At 41.0% G+C, this 18266-nt stretch overlaps 4 protein-coding genes across 8 annotated transcripts in view; 1 reads left to right on the top strand and 3 right to left on the bottom strand.

Annotated features, from left to right (window-relative positions):
- Positions 1-8477: 8477 nt before the first annotated feature.
- LOC6031550 lies at positions 8478-9542 on the bottom strand. Its single transcript, XM_001842282.2, has 2 exons — positions 9382-9542; positions 8478-9326 (listed from the first exon to the last, which is right to left on the bottom strand). Exons 1-2 carry the CDS (start codon positions 9442-9444, stop codon positions 8478-8480), a joined length of 912 nt encoding a protein of 303 aa, XP_001842334.2. The 5' UTR covers positions 9445-9542.
- A 207-nt stretch (positions 9543-9749) lies between these two features.
- The window catches only part of LOC6031549 (leucine zipper putative tumor suppressor 2 homolog), a 66236-nt gene continuing 57719 nt past the window's right edge, over positions 9750-18266 (bottom strand). For 3 of the 5 annotated variants that reach the window (XM_038249232.1, XM_038249234.1, XM_038249235.1), the window contains 6 exons: positions 14833-15409; positions 14317-14759; positions 14074-14248; positions 13420-13779; positions 13263-13355; positions 9750-10834 (listed from right to left, as the gene is read on the bottom strand). In XM_038249232.1, the coding sequence (XP_038105160.1) occupies positions 9959-10834; positions 13263-13355; positions 13420-13779; positions 14074-14248; positions 14317-14759; positions 14833-15399 (2514 nt within the window). In that variant the 5' untranslated portion in view covers positions 15400-15409 and the 3' untranslated portion in view covers positions 9750-9958. The remainder of the gene's footprint in view (positions 10835-13262; positions 13356-13419; positions 13780-14073; positions 14249-14316; positions 14760-14832; positions 15410-18266) is intronic. The other 2 variants (XM_038249236.1, XM_038249237.1) reach the window with 2 other exon arrangements.
- On the bottom strand, positions 15488-16387 carry LOC119766567 (cathepsin B-like). The gene has a single exon (XM_038251355.1). The coding sequence runs from the start codon at positions 16385-16387 to the stop codon at positions 15515-15517; it is 873 nt and encodes a 290-aa protein (XP_038107283.1). The 3' UTR covers positions 15488-15514.
- Positions 16851-17786, top strand: LOC119766533 (cathepsin B-like). Its single transcript, XM_038251176.1, has one exon. The coding sequence runs from the start codon at positions 16851-16853 to the stop codon at positions 17733-17735; it is 885 nt and encodes a 294-aa protein (XP_038107104.1). The 3' UTR covers positions 17736-17786.

The following is an 18266-nucleotide window of genomic DNA, read 5'->3' as shown; positions in this document are numbered from 1 at the left end:
ATAGAACTCACGACCTCTGGATTGGTAATCCATTACGTCACTAGTCGAAACCCATCCCCTTCTAGTCAGGACTCCCAGTGGGCAGATTTACTCTTTGAAGGGATCTGACTTTGCCGAGTCAGACAGGAATCGAACCCATCACCTTCCGCTTACAAGGCGAAATCCGTAACCTCACGGCCACGATAGCTAGGCCGGCTCGGTTTATCATTACAGCTCAAAGATTTTTCCTTATACAAAAAAAAAAGATTTTTGCGATTTTCTTTAAAACTGAGTTTTTATTTTATTTTTAAGTCTCGTTTAATGGGATCACATTTCGAACAGTTAATTTTTGAGTTTGTGATATTTTAGAAAAATAAAATTACCAGATATAGAAATTTGCATGCCTCTTATCCTCTTACCGTTGTTTATCATAAATATATAGAGCTTTAAGGCCCAATTGATAGGGTCACTTGCACAAAAGACTGTAAATCTTGAGTCTCAAAACAGTACGCGCAATCCTTTCTCGCGTTCAACTTGATAACTTGCTACATTGGGGCCAAAAATTAAGTGATTTTTTGAGGTTTTTCTTGATATTTTTTTTCGAATATATATGAATTACGAAGAAAGGAGTGATTTCAAAGCCAAAATCAAATCCTATAAAAATTATAAGAGCAATTCCAGCCCAAAACAGGAATTTTTAGGTACTTTTTTCTCGACCTTCTCCGATTTCAATGAAACTTTGTAGACATGTTATTCTACGCTTATATAAGCCATTTTTGTATATATGGAGCCAGTTACACTCGATAATGACATTTGAGAAGGGCGTAAGTGTTTTAAATATTTTTGTATTTTGTAATTTAAATATTGCTGTATCTCGAAGCCGTTGCATCGTATCAAAAAGTGGTCAAAGACAAACTTGTAGGAAATTTGACGGGCTTCCTGAAAAAATACACTGAAAGAAAAAAACACTTCACTTTAATGAGATTTTTTGATTTTTAAGTTTAAAAGTCAAATTTGAGGGTGAGCCGTTCACGTTTGTGAAAATAGCCTAAGATGTTACAAGACTCACGAAAAATGCAGGATGGAGCAACTCACCTAAAAATACAAAAATCATTTACTAAAACTGTTTTTTTCAAAAGTGCTCTAAACATCAAAATTTTCAAAAACCGAACACGAGAGTCGATTCTCCAGACAATTTTACATAAAAGTCTCCATATTGTCCATTGTCCTAAGTCCAATCCTTGTAAAGTTATAGTGGTTTTAAAAATAAAAATGTTGAAAAAATAGGTTTTTTGATGGGTTTTCGCAATTTCTATATGACGGACTTGATTTTTTAGTTCCGAAAATATTTTTACCGAAAAGCTCGTCGAATTTCACATAAGTTGGCCTTTGACCACAATTCAATTGGATATATGGGCTTACAGATATAAGCTAAATACATTGCTCATAACTGAAAACATAATATTTTTTCAGTGTAGTAAATTAGCTTATATCTGTAAGCCGATACATCCAATTGAAATGTGTTCAAAGACAACTTATGGGAAATTGGATGAGCTTTCCGGTAAAAATATTTTCAGGACTGAAAAATCAAGTCTGTCATTTAGAAATTGCGAAAACCCATCAAAAAACCTATTTTTTCAACATTTTTATTTTTAAAACCACTGTAACTTTACAAGGATTGGACTTAGGACAATGGACAATATGGAGACTTTTATGTAAAATTGTCTGGAGAATCGACTCTCGTGTTCGGTTTTTGAAAATTTTGATGTTTAGAGCACTTTTGAAAAAAACAGTTTTAGTAAATGATTTTTGTATTTTTTAGGTGAGTTGCTGCATCCTGCATTTTTCGTGAGTCTTTTTGTAACATCTTAGGCTATTTTCACAAAAATTTTGAACGAAAAAAAATCGCGGGCTCACCCTCAAATTTGACTTTTAAACTTAAAAATCAAAAAATCTCATTAAAGTGAAGTGTTTTTTTCTTTCAGTGTATTTTTTTTCGGGGAGCCCTTTAAATTTCCTACAAGTTTGTCTTTGACCATTTTTTGATACGATGCAACGGCTTCGAGATACAGCAATATTTAAATTACGAAATACAAAAATATTTAAAACACTAACGCCCTTCTCAAATGTCATTATCGAGTGTAACTGGCTCCATATATACAAAAATGGCTTATATAAGCGTAGAATAATATGTCTACAAAGTTTCATTGGAATCGGAGAGGGTCGGGTACAACCGTTTCCCTATTTGACATGGAATTGCTCATAAGTAAAGAAAGGTAAAAAGTAAAGTATCAAATTTAATTGATACATCAGATCAAGGCCAAACTTGTTGCAGAAGCTCGTTTGTGGTCTGGACTGTGAACTAACTTTACAGATAATGTTATAATTATTAAATCAAATGCTCAATCTGGATGAAAATTTCGAAGGTTTTTAGCTCATAAAATGCAAACATTAGTATATAGAGCTTTATGACGTTTCGCGTACACACACCAGCGCATCATTTGATTTTGCTGGTTGGACAAAATTTAACCTCAATCTTTTTCGTGTACATACACGCAATACATGCGCACGTAGATTACTCTGTTTACACGGTTTAAAAATATCAATTCTCGTGTACTTTTTCAAAAAGTTCTATTTACATAAGAAACCTATGGAGTTTCTTTTGTTTCTTATGGTTGTTTTGAAAAGTATGCTAGAAATTTCGACCTTATTTGCTAACAAAAGTCATGTGATTAGTTGAAAAAATATTTCAAGTCTTCAACAAAAATTATAATCTAAAATTCTGTATCTCACTGATTGAGGTTCAGCACATCAGCTTACCAATGCAACATAAAAAAAGATCTCATAAAAAAGAAATTGTGATTGTGGAACTGAGAGACCACAGTTCTGGCAGTTTAAGCGAAAGTAATTATGAAAAGGGAAGTGATGTTCAAGCGAAAAGCAAATCCCCGATGGTTTGACACCAACTGTTGTCAAACGAACGGGGTTACTTCTTAGTTTGACACCTCTTTACACGGAATTCACGCACACTATCAAACGTAAAAAGTGACAGTATAGTTTGTCTTTGACCAACCAACGGGGTACAAACTAAAACAGTGTCAAACGAAGTGGGGGTTGAGTGTACCTTTCTTTGATAAGAAAGGAAAAAAGTTGAAAATCTTAAATAATAAATACAAGAGTATCTGTAACTGATTATTGTCATTTTTCTTAACTCTCAAAAAGTCCTATGCACCATGGTTTTCTTATACTGATAGGACCTTTTGAAAAAGTAAGCTAGAACTGTCCTGACAGTTAATTAAGCAATAATATGGTAATGTTCTTCACAGTACTGTGCGAAAAAATGTCAATTTGGTGTGTACATGACTTGGACTTTTAAATATTTGCCCTGTTTATTACCCACAACTATTGCCAAATTTGTTTTAGGATACAACCAAGGGTGTCTAACATGTCCTACCCTTAGCTGTAATGCATAAAAATTTGCTAAAAATATCGTTAAAATACACCATTAAAATATTTCCGGTTCAAATAGATTTTTTTTCGCTCTACCACAACAAAGTTCTACATTGAGGCAGCGAGTAATTACTGCTGTACACACAATAATCAGCCACATTATCGCATCTTAATGTGCGAAACCCCTCCCATAACTTGAAAAATGGCTCATTCCAGGTGTGTAAATAACCACGTGCGTTTTCTTCCCCCACGCGATTCTCACATTTTAATTGTACGCACACGCGGATGCACCTTAAAAGTGCAAATTCATTCATCGTTTGAAAGAGAAAAAAAACCAAGATTGTGATTTCTATTTTTACCCCCATCTTATTTCGTAACCGCCCAAACCAGTCAGTCATAACATTGCCCGTTTCTTGTGGTTTGCTTCAGGTGCCGTTAATGTTACACACGGTACCGTAATGGAAGAAACGCCATGAACTTGATCTTACTTGATTCGTTCAAACCTGCGCCGCCGAATGAAGTGTCCAAAGCAAAAAGAAGATAATTCACTTTTATTTTCATTTGTGGGGAGTGACGGGGAAAGTGGGGGGGGGGGGGGGGATTATGAATGGGTCACATACATTTGGGCGTATTCGAATGAGTTGAAATGTTGCAGTCTAGTTTATTTTCAATTTTCGCTTGAAATATTACGTGAGAAACGGCGAATGTTAAGGGTTTTCTCAAGATTATTATTTTTAAAACATGTACTGGGATAGGCCACACAAAGTCCATGCACTATTTTGGAAAAAAAAAAGTTTTTCAACAGTGTTTAGAAAAATAGTTACGTTTAAAATTCTTAGTTTAAATTCCGGGGTGACTTTGATAGTCATAGTTTTTCTTGTTAAAATCATAATTTAGATGTTCAAACATTATTCGTACGTTAAATGTTCCATCACTAAAGTAGCTGATACAGTTTTTAAGAAAATAAAAATCAATGTTTATGTTTAGTTAACTAAGTTTATAAGCTTTTTAACAAAATACACATAAATTTCAGGTAAAATTGCTAAAATTTGTTAAAACTAGTTTTGTTTATGAAATTATTGATTATTGCATATTATACTGAATTCGAAGCACGAATCACAAGTTTCCATATTTTACATGAAATTTGTTCAACTGAAATTGACCATACATTTGGAGATTTTTTTAAATTGTGTTTCAAAAACAAATATTATTTATAATTCACAAACTTATTTAACCTTCTCCTAGTGGAACATTGTCCAAAGAATTCGTAAATGTATTCCGTATTCCGATTCAAAATCGTGTTCATTGAAAAAATCTTGACACTTTGAGAAGTTTTTGTGTCTGCCTGTGTGGATCAATCGGACCGCGCACTGGACTCACAATCCAGAGGTCGCTGGTTTGAATCCCGAGGCGGACGCAAAAATTCTAAGTGTAAATATAGGTATTCGGTGCCCTCTCCCCGTGCCATACTTTCCCACTTAGGAGACCCGGGAGGCGGAGTCTTGTCGCAAAAAGAACGATACACACCTGTGGAACCGTTGACGAAACCGCAAGGTTTAAGAGGGCCACATTATAAGGTGTTACGTCGATTCCGTTTTCCGTTGAGAAGTTTAAAATAATGACTTTCATCAACATTTTCTTAACTATAGTAAACTAAGTTTTTAAACTTTTCTAAATTTTTTGAAAAGTTCTTTTTGAGGTACTTTGAACACTTCTCTATCACGATCAGTATGATTCTAAACAATTCCGTACGAATTTTAATTGTACTCTTAATTTTGCGGAAAAATCTCAAATCTATCAAAGTCACCCGGTTTACGGTAAAACTTTTCGATATTGTTTTGGAGTTTGACACTTATATCGATCGCAGAAAGCATTCAAGAAGGAATACAACCGTTTCACTTTAAATTCCAAGCAAAAGGTCTTTGTAATTGCAAATAAATTAGCATTTAAAATCGCTGCAAAACTTGATTTTCAGCGTACGCCGTTATTATTTAACTCGGTAAATATCTTTGACCCTTGAAATCCATAAATTCGAAACACTTTTTTCTTACGATGTAAACAAACTTTTTTTTTCTCCAGGAGTACTTATTTTTTGACAAAATAATGACTCCACACTCTGAAACCAATAAAACTCATGCTTAGTAATGTTTAATGAATGGTCTGATAACTATTTTGTGAAAATATCAGTTAAATTCAGGTGTTACACAATTGTGGGAAGCACAATAACATCCCACAATCATGGAACAGGCGATTTGTTTTGCTGTGTGCAGGCAGTGTTTTGCTGCTCTTGATAAAATAGTCTTGAGAGGCAGGTTTTTGTTTAAAAAGTAATACTTTTACTAGTGAAATAGCAAGAGAATGTCCAAATAAAGGTCCTAAAAATAGTAGGGTCGACAGAAAAGTTGCATTTTGCATCAGTTTTGCATCCTATTCACAAATTGCCACAAAAGTGTTCCGAATTTGTGGGTGTTTGGCAAGCTTCCCTGCACCGTGCGGTACACGCGGTTCACTTGTCCCTCGGGTTTGCTTTCCCGCATAGTCATGAACTATATAACTACTTTATGACAAATAGTTACTCAACTATTTATCAAATGGTCTCTACTATTCATTAAATTGTAACCCAACTATATATGTACGATATATCAAACCATTAATTCCATTCCCAAAATAGTTTTGGTCGATTTTACTATATGAGAAATTAGTTGTTAGGCAGAAAACTATATGAGGTTTTCATACATATGTAAATATTTTTATAAACTTGGATTTTACGTCAAATAGTCATTGCCCAAAAATGGACTATTCCCTATATAGTTTCTGAAAAACTACTTTACCGACACTACTTTGCCGACACTTTAAAAAGACCGCAAAAATGAACCCTACAATTGTTGTGATAACTACTTCGGATATAATCAAATTTGATTTTTAAGTTCTATCGATAGTTGGTGAATGTTTACCGCCATTATATGTGATGTTATTTACGTTGCTGCCGAACTGCTGCCGCCTTATCCGATTGATCTATATCTGTTGGTGGTTTTTCAGTGGTTTTGGTGACATGTTGTGTTAGAAGGAGCAAGCTCGGGGGCAAGTATTTTTCGATAAGTCCAAGTAGTCCAAACAATTGACTCATTTTATAGTGAACAGTAATAGTCCACCATGTGGTACACATATTTTTGGTGTATGGTAAGAACAGCATGCCTACTTTTTCTGAAATAGTGAAAGTCGATTTCATGAGCCCTCGTAACATTTTTCTTCTTTTGGGGAGTTTTCTGATAATCTGAGGAGAAGTGGGGTGTTGAAGGTTCTCTATCATCCAGAGGAATCGACTGTGATCAATTTACTTGATAAAAGTTGAAATTTTTGTACCAATCGTTTAACATATAGTTGGATTATATAACAAACTGTAATTGTACTCCATACTGTTGAAATATTGTTTGAACTATTTGGACTTATAGAAATTTTTAATTCAAAATAGTATGGTGTATAGTAATTTTACTTCATGTAAGTTGACAAATTATTTGGATTATACAAACTTATCGAAAAAATGTGGCCGCCATCAATTGTGTTCTACTATAGCATTTATAGTAGGTTTTTAGTTCTTACAGGTTCTGACTATAAAAATCTAAAATCTGTGGAATTTTGCTATATTGTTCTCAATAAAGTTGATAAATTGTTTGAACTATTTGGACTTGTACATTTTTTCGTTGAGTCACGTTGTCTAAACAATCCGAACTGTTTAGTGTAAGGTTATTGTACCCCAAATAGTTCAAAAATAGTTAGAATCATTAGATTTACTTCAATAAAAACGTCATCATTTGACGATCAGTTTCGTTATGGTTTTGTATAGTGCCGTAACTATATGATAATGGTTAAGTATGTGGTAACTACATCTCTTTTAGTAGTAATATAGTTTGGACTATTCCCCCGATGGTTTTTGATTATGCGGGTTGCGCCTGCTTTGTTCGGTTTACACCCGTACCCGACTCTCTCGAGCCGAGGGTATTTTGGTTCAACGTACCAGCGCACCACGACACTCTCGGTTCGTCGCCTCGGTTGTGTGTCTGGCACTCACCCGAGGCATGAACCCAGCGTATAAACCAAGGTGCTTCACTCGGCACGAGCCGAGGTACGTGCCGTGGTACGCGCTGGCGGTACAAACCGGTTTCAATACCACGGCGCGTACCACGGCACGCTGGGTTCATGCCTCGGGTGAGTGCCAGACACACAACCGAGGCGACGAGCCGAGATTGTCGTGGTGCGCTGGTACGATGAACCAAAATACCAACACACAATGGGTTCAGGCTCGTGCCGAAGCTAGAAAACCAAACCCGCGGTGTGCGTTGGCACTGGCGCATGGGAAGCTTGGTGTTTGGAATATGTGGGATGACTGTACGACTTCTGAAAAAAAAACTATTTTTATGCATTTCCTTCGGTGAACTTCGTTAGATAAATGTACGATTCGTGCTGAAAAATACTAATTTTCGCAACTTGTTGCATAAACTACTATTTTGTTTCATGATGTATAAAAAACGTTTTGTCGGTTAGTCACTTTTCCAATAACATTAGTTTTAGTGCATTCAAGCAGCCAGGCATACTGCGCAAAGTTTTATAGCAGGAGAGATTCGTTGAATTGGATTGAGTTTGGGTGTCCCGTCCGTGTGGATCAATCGGACCGCGCACTGGACTCACAATCCAGAGGTCGCCGGTTCGAATCCCGCGGCGGGCGCTCTAAAATTCTTTGTGTAAATATGGGTATTCGGCGCCGGCGCTCCGTGCCATACTTTCATACACTTAGGAGCCCAGGGCGGCGAAGTCCTTGTAGATAAAAGGAAGACACTAGTGGTTGGTACTAGCAATGGTGGCCGACAGCTATAAAGTCAACTTCGTTTTTTGGGTTCGAATAGATCGCAACCCTGTTACTCTGTGCTGTTAAGAGAATCTCAACATCTGATGTTTCTGGGAATAAAAAAAAGAAAAACAAACAAACCAAACATAAAAGTTAATATCAAACAAGTTTTTTTTATTTCATAATTTAATAATTTACATAGCACTTAAAAAACAACCCGCCTCTCCAAAAATTCTTTGCGCCCTAGCAATGGCACCATCAGTTTCCTCAGAGGACCATCGTCAATCTGTTTCCGGCTCGGTTTTCCCACACAACTAAGCTTAAACTTGGTCACACTGCCAACCGCCTTTTTCGTGTCCTTCCTTAACGCGGTCGCGTAATCCTTCCCCGCGATCCGCCCTCCCTCAAAGTGCAACGATTTGCTGGACTTCCGATTGCGGAGCTCCGTTCGGGACGGCAGCCGTTGCGTTTGGCCCGGTTCCAGACGGTCCAGGAAGCTTGCGGGCAAATCCATACGCTGCCTTATTTCGTTGATTAGCTGCAGCGAGTCTCGGAGGTGGCCACCGGACTGGGCGCGCAGTTCCGCTCGGATGGTTTCTATTTTGCTGATGAGGGCGTGGAACTCGTTTTTGGGCTGGGGAACGTTCGCCAGCAGATTTGGCCATCGGTTGGACGGGGCGGGATGGGCTTCGTGACATATCTTGCAGGGTTTTACTGGGGGCTTGCCGCTTTTCTGGTGGGGCTTGTTGTTGACTTGCCGTTGCTGGGGCCGTTTGCGCAAGCTGGTTGTCGAGCTGGCGGGCACGGAGGGTGCCTTGCGGCGGGCATCCTCAGGGCGGTGGTGGGGTTTTGAGGGGACTCGCGTTGGCTTCAGCGGCCGCCCGCTGGTCGTTGGCCGACGGCGTGGTCCGGATGATCCATCATCGAGAAGTTTGTGCGCGGTGACGGCCCGGGAAAGGTTGGACGGACAAATGGGAGCCGTTTGCGGGCGGAACTTGTTTGACGGGATCCGCCGGGGTTTTTGCTGGAAGCTGCGTTGAACCACCGCGTAAGCCTGCGTGAAAGAATTTTGACATAAAAAGGCCACATTTGATAACATTTTCACCTACCGCTCGAGACGGGCTGTCACGGAGGAATTCTCGTACGAATCTCACTCCGGTGTTGGTGGCCATTCTTGGAATAAATAATTTAATTTAAAATAGATAAATTTTAGCTCACGAACGAGACGAACTGCCAAAAGAGGAAAATTTAAAGTAAAGAAAAATCGAACTGCTGGCAGCTAGGTTGCTGTGATTTTGAATTTTCGTTTTCGTTTTTCGTCCAACGTTTTAGGAAATATCCCAAAACCACGTGGAAACATTTCAGATCACTTCGATTTGGATGATATTTAAATTGAGAAGACTTTTGTCCATATATTTTTTTAACCATACAACTAAAATGCTTTCGGATATGAATTAGTAAACTAAAATGACAATAGTTTGGCGATTTTTAAAGTTTGTAACGTTTATTCCATACAAAGTTGCAATAGCTTAGTCTATAAAATATAATTCGGTCTAAACGCACTGAAATAACACTTATAAACTCGGCGAATAAATTTATCTGTATCAAAAAAATGAAGAGGCAAGATTCATGCTTAACCTTACAGCGCAACTCTCACGTTGCTGAAACCTATCAAATCCGGTCATGTTAGTCTTTCTCGAACTTTTTGAGCCTCTCCTCGAGGGCGGCCGTGCGCTTGCACATCTCGACGTAGTTTTGCTGCAGTTGCCGCTGGTACACCAGCACCTTCTCCTTCTCTTCGGCCCACTTTTGCCGTTCCTGCTCGAATCCGGCCCGCGCCTCCTGCAGTTCCTGCCGAAGCCGCCCGACCGTCCGATCCTTGTCCTGTGGCGGGTCTTTATCACAGTTTTTCGCGGTTTCTCCGTCCTCATCTCCTTCTTCCTGCTCCCGCGTGGGCGTCATGGACTTGTAGTCATCGTCGGACGAACTCTCCTTGTAGCTATCGTTCAGCGACGAGTCTTTGACCTCTTCGCCGGAAGTTGGCAACGTCGTCGCCGTTGTCGCCGTCTTTCCGATCGTGCTCAGATCGAGCGTAATATCCGGCAGCTTTTTGGCGTTGTACGTCTCGATGAAGCTGGACTTGTCCTCGTCCGAGTAGTTGCAGATTTGGGTGTTGAGAAAGAGCTTTTTGTTCAGTTCCAGCTTGTTGTTGAAATAGTTGCGAATAATTTCGCTGCTGCTCAACTCACCCTCACCACCTTTTTTACTCTTTAAGGCATCCCCTTCGACACCCTCGGAAACACTTTTTACTGTTTTACTGTTGTTGTTTCCATCGATCATGGTGGACTCTTCGAACTTTTGCGTCACATAGTCCAGCTTCTTCTTGTACCGGGAGTATCGGCCCGCTGGAACGCCTTCGTAGCCTCGCATGATCGAAATGTCCGACAGTTCCTTGCGTAACTTTTGAATTTCGTTGTTCATCACCACGATGATCTGGTCCTTGAAGATGATGATGCGGTTCAGCTGGGAGATCTCCAGGTCGAAGTCGAGCTCCTTTTTGATCTGAAAGGAAAGAAGCATGAGGTATTTTTTTTCTGTATGTTGGTGTCCTGCAAAATCTTATACACTCAAACCCCGATGGTATGACACCAAATGAACGGGGTCACTTTTTAGTTAGACACCCCTTTTACACGGAGTTCACACACACTACCAAACGTTTGTTTGATAGCGTGCGTAAGCCCCGTGTAAAAGTGACAGTTCGTCACTTTGACTTTGTCAAACCACGTACAAATGTGAGCGTATTTAGTTGTTAAAAGCAGGTCGCATAACTAAATTGTGCTTTCCATTACAAAAGGGCACAACACATTTGTAAACAATAGTGTTTCCCTCTCACACCTAATTTAAACTGTAATTGGAGTGAAAGGGATACACTCTTGTTTACAATAGCTTTGTGCCCTTTTGAAACGTTAGGCTCCAAAGTAGTTCTAACAATGAGTTTCACGAAAGATCTTCGAATGATAGATTTTTATTGAAAAGTTCCGGAGCGATTTATTTTGCGTGTTTCGCCTCCTCTCTCTTTCGCGTGTGAAGAAAGTTCAAAGGCGAAAAAGATTTTTGGTAGAGGTGGACAAAACCGCTCTTTTTAAGGAGCCACTCATTTTCGTTCGCTCATTAAAAAGAACCGCTCTTTTGAACGGCTCTTTCGCTCTTTTTCAAAATTTGGATAGAAGGGTTTTTTATGAATAGTGTGATTTTAAAAGTTTCTTAACATTGGACATTTATGAATAATTTGATAAAACAAATTAAAAATGAAAACGAGAAGATGCCCTTGGAAACCATAGGTGTTGGTGGTCTCTTTGTCAAGATTTTTACTCGAACCTGAACATTCGGGTAATTGAATGGCATCCAAACTTAAATCTAGGATGCTGGAAAAATTGTTTTTAATTGCGTTTATTTCTGCAAGAATTGAACTAATTCTGATGTTTTATTTGAAGAAAATATTCTGTGAACTCTTTTCTACATTCTGATTTAATCGATAAAGTCTACACAGTAAAAAAAAATCAATGTAAAATTTTATCTAAAAAGGAGTACATCTTTTATGTCAGAAAAAAGCTTTAATTTTACCAATAATAATGTGTAAATTTACATCTGGTAGACGCTAGGAAAAAATATCTGCAATCCCAAAAAAATATCAAACCGACGATAGTTATATCAAGCTTACTAAGTCCGCGTCCCAACCCGCACGGCCATCTCGCCGCTGTGTAAACTAAATGATCAAAGCCAATGTAGCTATATGTGTTCCGTACATTGTATACTGTATTTACTGCATATAGGGTACATATACAATGCACGGAACACATAGAGCTACATTGGCTTTGATCATTCAGTTTTCACAGCGGCGAGATGGCCGTGCGGGTTGGGGCGCGGACTTAGTAAGCTAGATATAACTATCGTTGGTTTGATATTTTTTAGGATTACAGATATTTTTTTCCTAGCGTCTGCCAGATGTAAATTTACACATAATTAGAGGTAAAATTAAATCCTTTTCTGACATAAAAGATGTACTCCTTTTTAGATGAAATTTTACCATGACTTTTTTACTGTGTATAAACGCTAAAGCTTAATCGGACAAAAGTGTTTATTTTTTTTTTCAAAAATCTCTCAACTATTCAGTAGATTTTTGGTAATATTTTACAAATTATGCAATTTGAAATGCTCAAATTCGTATTCTGTTTAAACTTTAGTGTACAATCAGTTCTACAATGATTTTTTTTTCATTTTGTTCAGATATTCATTTACTTTTGAGATAAATTTTTATTAGCATTGAAATATTTGAAATTGCATTTTCAATTCTCAAAAACAAATGTAATACTATTTTTTGGAAATTCAATAAATTATATTTATAACAAAAATCATGCCATCTTCAAACGGTTCTTTCAAAAGACCGAGGTTTAAAAAGAACCGCGGTTCTTTTTTTTCTGAGCCACGGTTCGTTCGCTCTTTTCAGTGAACCGGCTCTTTGAGCGGCTCGCTCATTTTTTGCCCACCTCTAATTTTTGGCGATTACTCCATCCCGGATGAACAGAAGGGTGGTTCTTATTCAACTACCCCCGCGGTACTATCACTGAAATTTAAAATCCATGTTAAATCTCGATCTGACTACGGGAATCCTTCCTCATGACTCCTAGAAGTTTGTGGGACAAAAATCGTGCAAATCTCAACTTTTTTATTTTTTTTATGGTGTATTAATTTATCGATCCTTACGATTTATTTGTTGTGAAATGTTCATAAAAAAAATATTTCGAGTAGTCAAATGACAAGAAAAAAAGTTTTTCTTGACTTATTTTTAATTTTTGAGCTCAAGTTTGACCACTTAGCTGCGCTTAAGTGATTTTAGAATTATTAAATCCAAGATGGCGGCCGAAAGCGTGGTGATGACATATAAATTTTATGTTATAAGAAAGTGACTGTGACCTAAAATTGCACTCACCTCAGACTTTTTCATGCTTATTTCGTCAATATTTTGCAGCTTTAGATCCGTTTTAAGCTGCAGTATTTCCTGATCCTTCGAAATCACGTCCGCCTACAAAATTAATTTGAAAATAAAAAAAACTCTGTTTTAACATCGCACCACCACTCCTACTCACCTGCGCCTCCTTCAGCTGGGTCTTCATGAGCGCCACCTCGCCGTTCCGCTGGCACAGGCTCCACTCGCTCTCCTCGAGGCGTTCCTTCAGATCGCTCACCACCCGGCGCAGCACCTGGATCTCCTCGGCAAAGTCCTTCTCGGCGAGCTTCAGGTGGCGTAGTTCGCTGTTCTGGGCCTCGAGCTGCTCCTTGCTGTGGAGTATGTCCTCCTGAAGGCGCTTTTTGTCCTGCCGCAGCTGGAACGTCTGCATCATCAGCAGTTGCTCCAGCTTGTGGACCTTTTGGGCGCCAGCCCGCAGCCGACTCTCGTGGATCGCCTTGAGCCGGTTCAGCTCCTGCTCCCAGTGCTTTTCCTTGTCCTGTTTTTTTGTTTGTTCGGATTTGGGTTGGGAGTAGAAACAGTATGTGGTAGTATGCGGGATTGATTTAGAGGGATAGTAACTCGTAGATATTGAAGAAACAGAGTGTGATAGATATGAGATAGGTAAGAGTCAATGAGAGGCCGACAGATGAAAAGTAAGGAAAAGCCAAACACACACGCACTCGTTTAAAGAAAGTGATCACTAGCCGGGGTACTAGCCGATAGTTTTTGTTTTGGAAAAAAACGAAGGAATAGACAAGTTAGTCTCAGCCGCTCATAAGGCGTTACCAACCTGATGAACTTTGAATATTACTTGCTCATTGTGCTCCATGGTTTGCCGGAGGTACGCCAGCTCGGAGTCGCGATCGCGAAGGGCTGCCTCCAGCTCAGAGATACCCGAATCGGACGGTGACGGGGCCATGTCCAGGAGGTGGTCGTGGGGTGCGTACAGGCTTGCCGATTGGCTGCTGAAATGAAGACAATTGAGCGTTAGTGATCGTGTCCGAAATATCAACCACAGTTAAACAACATTTACCTGGTGCTGGGATTTGGATAGGACGCGATCATGCTGTCCGGCAGCTTCAGAATCGACTCCAGACTGTCGTAAGTTTTGAACGGAATCGAGCTGGCGGTTTTCCTAAACAGTGATCCGTACCCATGGTGGGGGAACGATCCGTTCGGTGTCGCACTTCCTCCAGCCGTTCCAGAGCCACTTCCGACCGCTCCCAAGCTGTGAAGCGGGGTGTGGTTATGGTGGTGGTGGTGAAGGTCGGTCGTACTGCCGAACTTGTACTGAATGCTCATCGGAGGTCCCAGCGACGGCGTAGATCCGTAGCGATCGCCAAGATCGGTCAGACGGCCGCCATTGTTGGGAGTAGTAGAACTGCTGGTACTTCCGCTGCCGGTGGCGGCATAATTTGGTGTGTTACATTTGTAAGGAACTGGTTTGAAAGCGATCGGACGGATCACCTGCTTTCCCTGGATAAAAAATAAACCAAAACGCTCATGATCAAGATTAAGTTACAACTCATTTTGATATAAAGTATCTCACCTTGCCCAGTATTCCACTGCAGGATTGAATCTTGGGCGGTTTGTCGTCAGCGGAAAGCGAAGCCGTCATCGCCGTTGGCGTCGGTCCATCGTACCCGTTCACCGGGGTTGCGAAGCAACTGGCAGTGATCTTGGCGCTCGTATTCGCAGCCGCCGACGCTACCTTACTGCTGTTCTTGCTGTTGTTCTTCTCGAAGATCTCGCGGATGTTCTCAAAGTGTGCCTTCCGGATGCTGCTCTCGGTGGCGGCGCTTGTCGTCGCCGTCGCCGACTGATGATGATGATCACGGGCGCCATTTTGCGAGCTGGCCGCAGACAGGCTCTGCTTGCTCAGGAAGTCCGATATCCGCTTCTGCTCGCGACGGGATTTGAGCGTTCCGGTGAAGTTGGTCTGCACGAGACTGAGCGTAGATTTCCCACCGGCAAAGGGGTTGTTCTCGAGGGAAGACGATCGGTAGTGACCCTTTGGGCGGATCGACTGTTTGTAACTGGCCAACTGAGGCGTCGTTGAAGGGGTGGTGGCTATGATGAGAGACGACGGAGCCGCGCCGCTACTCAACGATTCCATGGCATTTGATCTGCAGGGGGAGAGAACAGAAAGGGTGTGATCATCAGCTCTGAAACTACTTACAATTAAACCAAGAAGTAAAAAAAAGTTTGGGTGTGGAAATTATCAATTTTATTCAAAACTTTGGCAATCCTGCTATGACATTGGACTCAACACCCAAATGATCGCTACCACTGGCGATCTTGAACGAACCATTATCACCCCACTTTTCGCCGAAGCTATTGATCGCGATCCAATAGTCCTGGTCCAAGTCGTCGTCATGACCCCAACCAATCAGCTTGATGTGCTGTTGACCCAGCAACTCTCCAGTAGAGTGCTTATAAACGTTCGATCCGACGAATGCCACCAAGTCATCAAACATTTGAATCGTTGTTTGTACCGGTCCGTGCTCAAGGATTTCCTTCTGAATGTCAGCGACGTTCGACGACACCTTGTAAACGCGACCCCCCTTCACAATCGTATCGGCAACGGTCACGCTCATTCCAGGCTGACATTTCTCCGAACAACCCTGGACATTGCAGCTGCTCTCGAGCGTATAAGGCAAGCAATCTCCACGTGCAATCCCATCCACCACCCAAAACTCCCAAATCTTCAACGGATCACCCCCGGAACACGGCAGCGCCTCAGGGCTCGCACAGTTCGTGCAGCAACTCAGCGCATGGTACGCACTAAAGGTCGCATTCCGGGTACCATTCGAAGCAATGCACGAACGATCGGTCATGGCGGACGTCGGTGCGATCACGTATCCACTGTGACAGCATCCCTCGTCCTGGACGTGTCCGATCGATCGACAATGCGGCCAATGATCGCGAGCGTCGAAAGACGCCGGGAATAACGGGCTGGAACTGTACGATCCTCGCAGGGCTTCCGCTGTGGGAGAAACCTCCGAAGAATCTGTTGCTTTTGGAAGCTTGTTCTGGCGTAGATCGGCTGAGGTTCTGTTGATCTGTAGGATCACCAGAACCAAACAAGTGGCGAGCAGCTTCATGGCTAGTCAAAGACTGAGGCAATTTCGTATTGCTTTGTAAAACAACCTCGGTTCGGGGTCAATGATCTTCGTTATCAATCGAAACAATCAATCAGGTCAGAAAAACTATTAAAAGTGAAAACAAAAATATTTATTTTCTGTTCATTATGTCTGATAAGACCTGCTTGCACGGTTGAGGTATCCCTCAAAAATCCTCGTTAAATATATAAGAGTCTAGCCTTAAACAAGGTTAAACCTGGATTCAAAGTAGGAACGAAAACTTGGCGGAACAGTTCTGCACGTCATACAAATTGAAAGAATACAAATTGAGAAGAAACAGGACCGATCGGGTTCACCCAGTGCAAAGTAAACCCTTATCGCGGAGAGAAAATGTTAATCGTGTACCTTCTTATCAGGGAATCGATCACCACAGAGAGTATAAAATGATACGATCATCACGATCGCCAACAGTTATTGGGTAGAGATGAATCCGTTAATCGTTGTTTTGTCCGGCCTGCTGTTGGCCTCGGCTGTGACCGCAGGTTCAACCAACACTCTGCGTCAACGTAATCCAAAGACGGGATCAAGTTCGTCGGAGGAGTACGACCGGTACTCCTCGGGATCCAGGCAGGGAAAGAACGTCCAAGCTGCTTATGGATTCGTCCCGATGACGTTCGATGCCCGTGACTACTGGGCTCAGTGTCCCAGCGTGGGACGCGTTCCGGACCAGGGATGTTGTGATTCCAGCTATGCGTTGGTGCCGACAGCTGTGATGACCGATCGTACCTGCATTGCGACCAACAGCTCCAACATGGTGTTCAGTGCGTTCGATGTGATCAGCTGTTGTGCGGATTGTGCCATTTATCAGAAGGACAAGTGCCGCGGTGGAGATCCTGTTGCGGTTTGGAAGTACTGGAACAAGATCGGTATCGTGAACGAGGACTGTCTGCCGTATTCGTTCGCCAACACTTGCATTGGACAGGACTGTCCGATCCGTTGCGTTCCTGGTGCTTCCGGTACCGTTGCTGGCAACAAGAAGAAGGGACTGGAATACCATACGGTGATGGCTAACGTGCTGCAGATTCAGTCGGAAATTGTCCGTAACGGTCCTGTTGAAGCTAGCTTTGACATGTACTTGGACTTTGCGACCTTCAATGGCGATGGAGTGTACATGCACCGTAGTGGACCGTATCTGAACAAACACTCCGTCAAGATTATCGGCTGGGGAACTGAGAAAGGTACCCCGTACTGGCTGATTATCAACACCTTTGGCCGTGGCTGGGCAAATGAGGGAGTCGCAAAATTCCTGCGCGGCCAGAACCACTTGAACCTCGAGGCCAATGTACGCGCTGCTAAGCCCAACTACTAAGGCAAAGTACTTGCGATGTGATGCAAGTTGAATAAACAAGAAGCCATGTAATACTGATTTTATTATTTTGTTTAGAAACCCTAGATAATTAGACAGCTTCTAATGAGCTTGGATATCTCTTTGATAATTCTAAGAATACCAAATTACTCTCCGTTTTATTTATTCTTCATCGCGATGGTTTAACAATCGAGATATTCTATAAAAACCGAAAAAATACTCTATGCTATGTTGACACTCTTCATGCCCAAAGTTTTTATTTCCTATCAGATATAATTTTTTTTCAAAGTCATTCCGACAACATTTATATGGGAAATTAACTCAGAGGCCGTTTTGTCACACTTGCATGCCCTCCTACTGTTTATATTTGTGACTGTCACTCGGGACTCCGGCAACCAAATTTAATCAACTTTCGAGAAAATGTATGGAGCGATTAGCTTTACAAAACGTTTGTTATTGATAAAATTGCGTACATTTCAAGCGAAACATTGTAATAGGGCCGAAGCCGGGACGTAAACTAAGAGGTCAATTGAT

This window comes from Culex quinquefasciatus, chromosome 1 (genome assembly GCF_015732765.1).
Source record: "Culex quinquefasciatus strain JHB chromosome 1, VPISU_Cqui_1.0_pri_paternal, whole genome shotgun sequence".
NCBI classification, from domain to species: domain Eukaryota; kingdom Metazoa; phylum Arthropoda; class Insecta; order Diptera; family Culicidae; genus Culex; species Culex quinquefasciatus.
Note: the sequence above shows the minus strand (reverse complement) of the source record. Positions and strands in the feature narration are given on the sequence as shown.

Excerpts from the sequence above, each read along its gene's own strand:
- LOC6031550 (XM_001842282.2), bottom strand. The coding sequence starts at position 9,444 with ATGGCCACCAACACCGGAGTGAGATTCGTACGAGAATTCCTCCGTGAC. Across the intron at positions 9,327-9,381 it reads GTGACAGCCCGTCTCGAGCG|GCTTACGCGGTGGTTCAACG; the intron begins GTAGGTGAAAAT and ends TCTTTCACGCAG.
- LOC119766567 (XM_038251355.1), bottom strand. The coding sequence starts at position 16,387 with ATGAAGCTGCTCGCCACTTGTTTGGTTCTGGTGATCCTACAGATCAAC.
- LOC119766533 (XM_038251176.1), top strand. The coding sequence starts at position 16,851 with ATGAATCCGTTAATCGTTGTTTTGTCCGGCCTGCTGTTGGCCTCGGCT.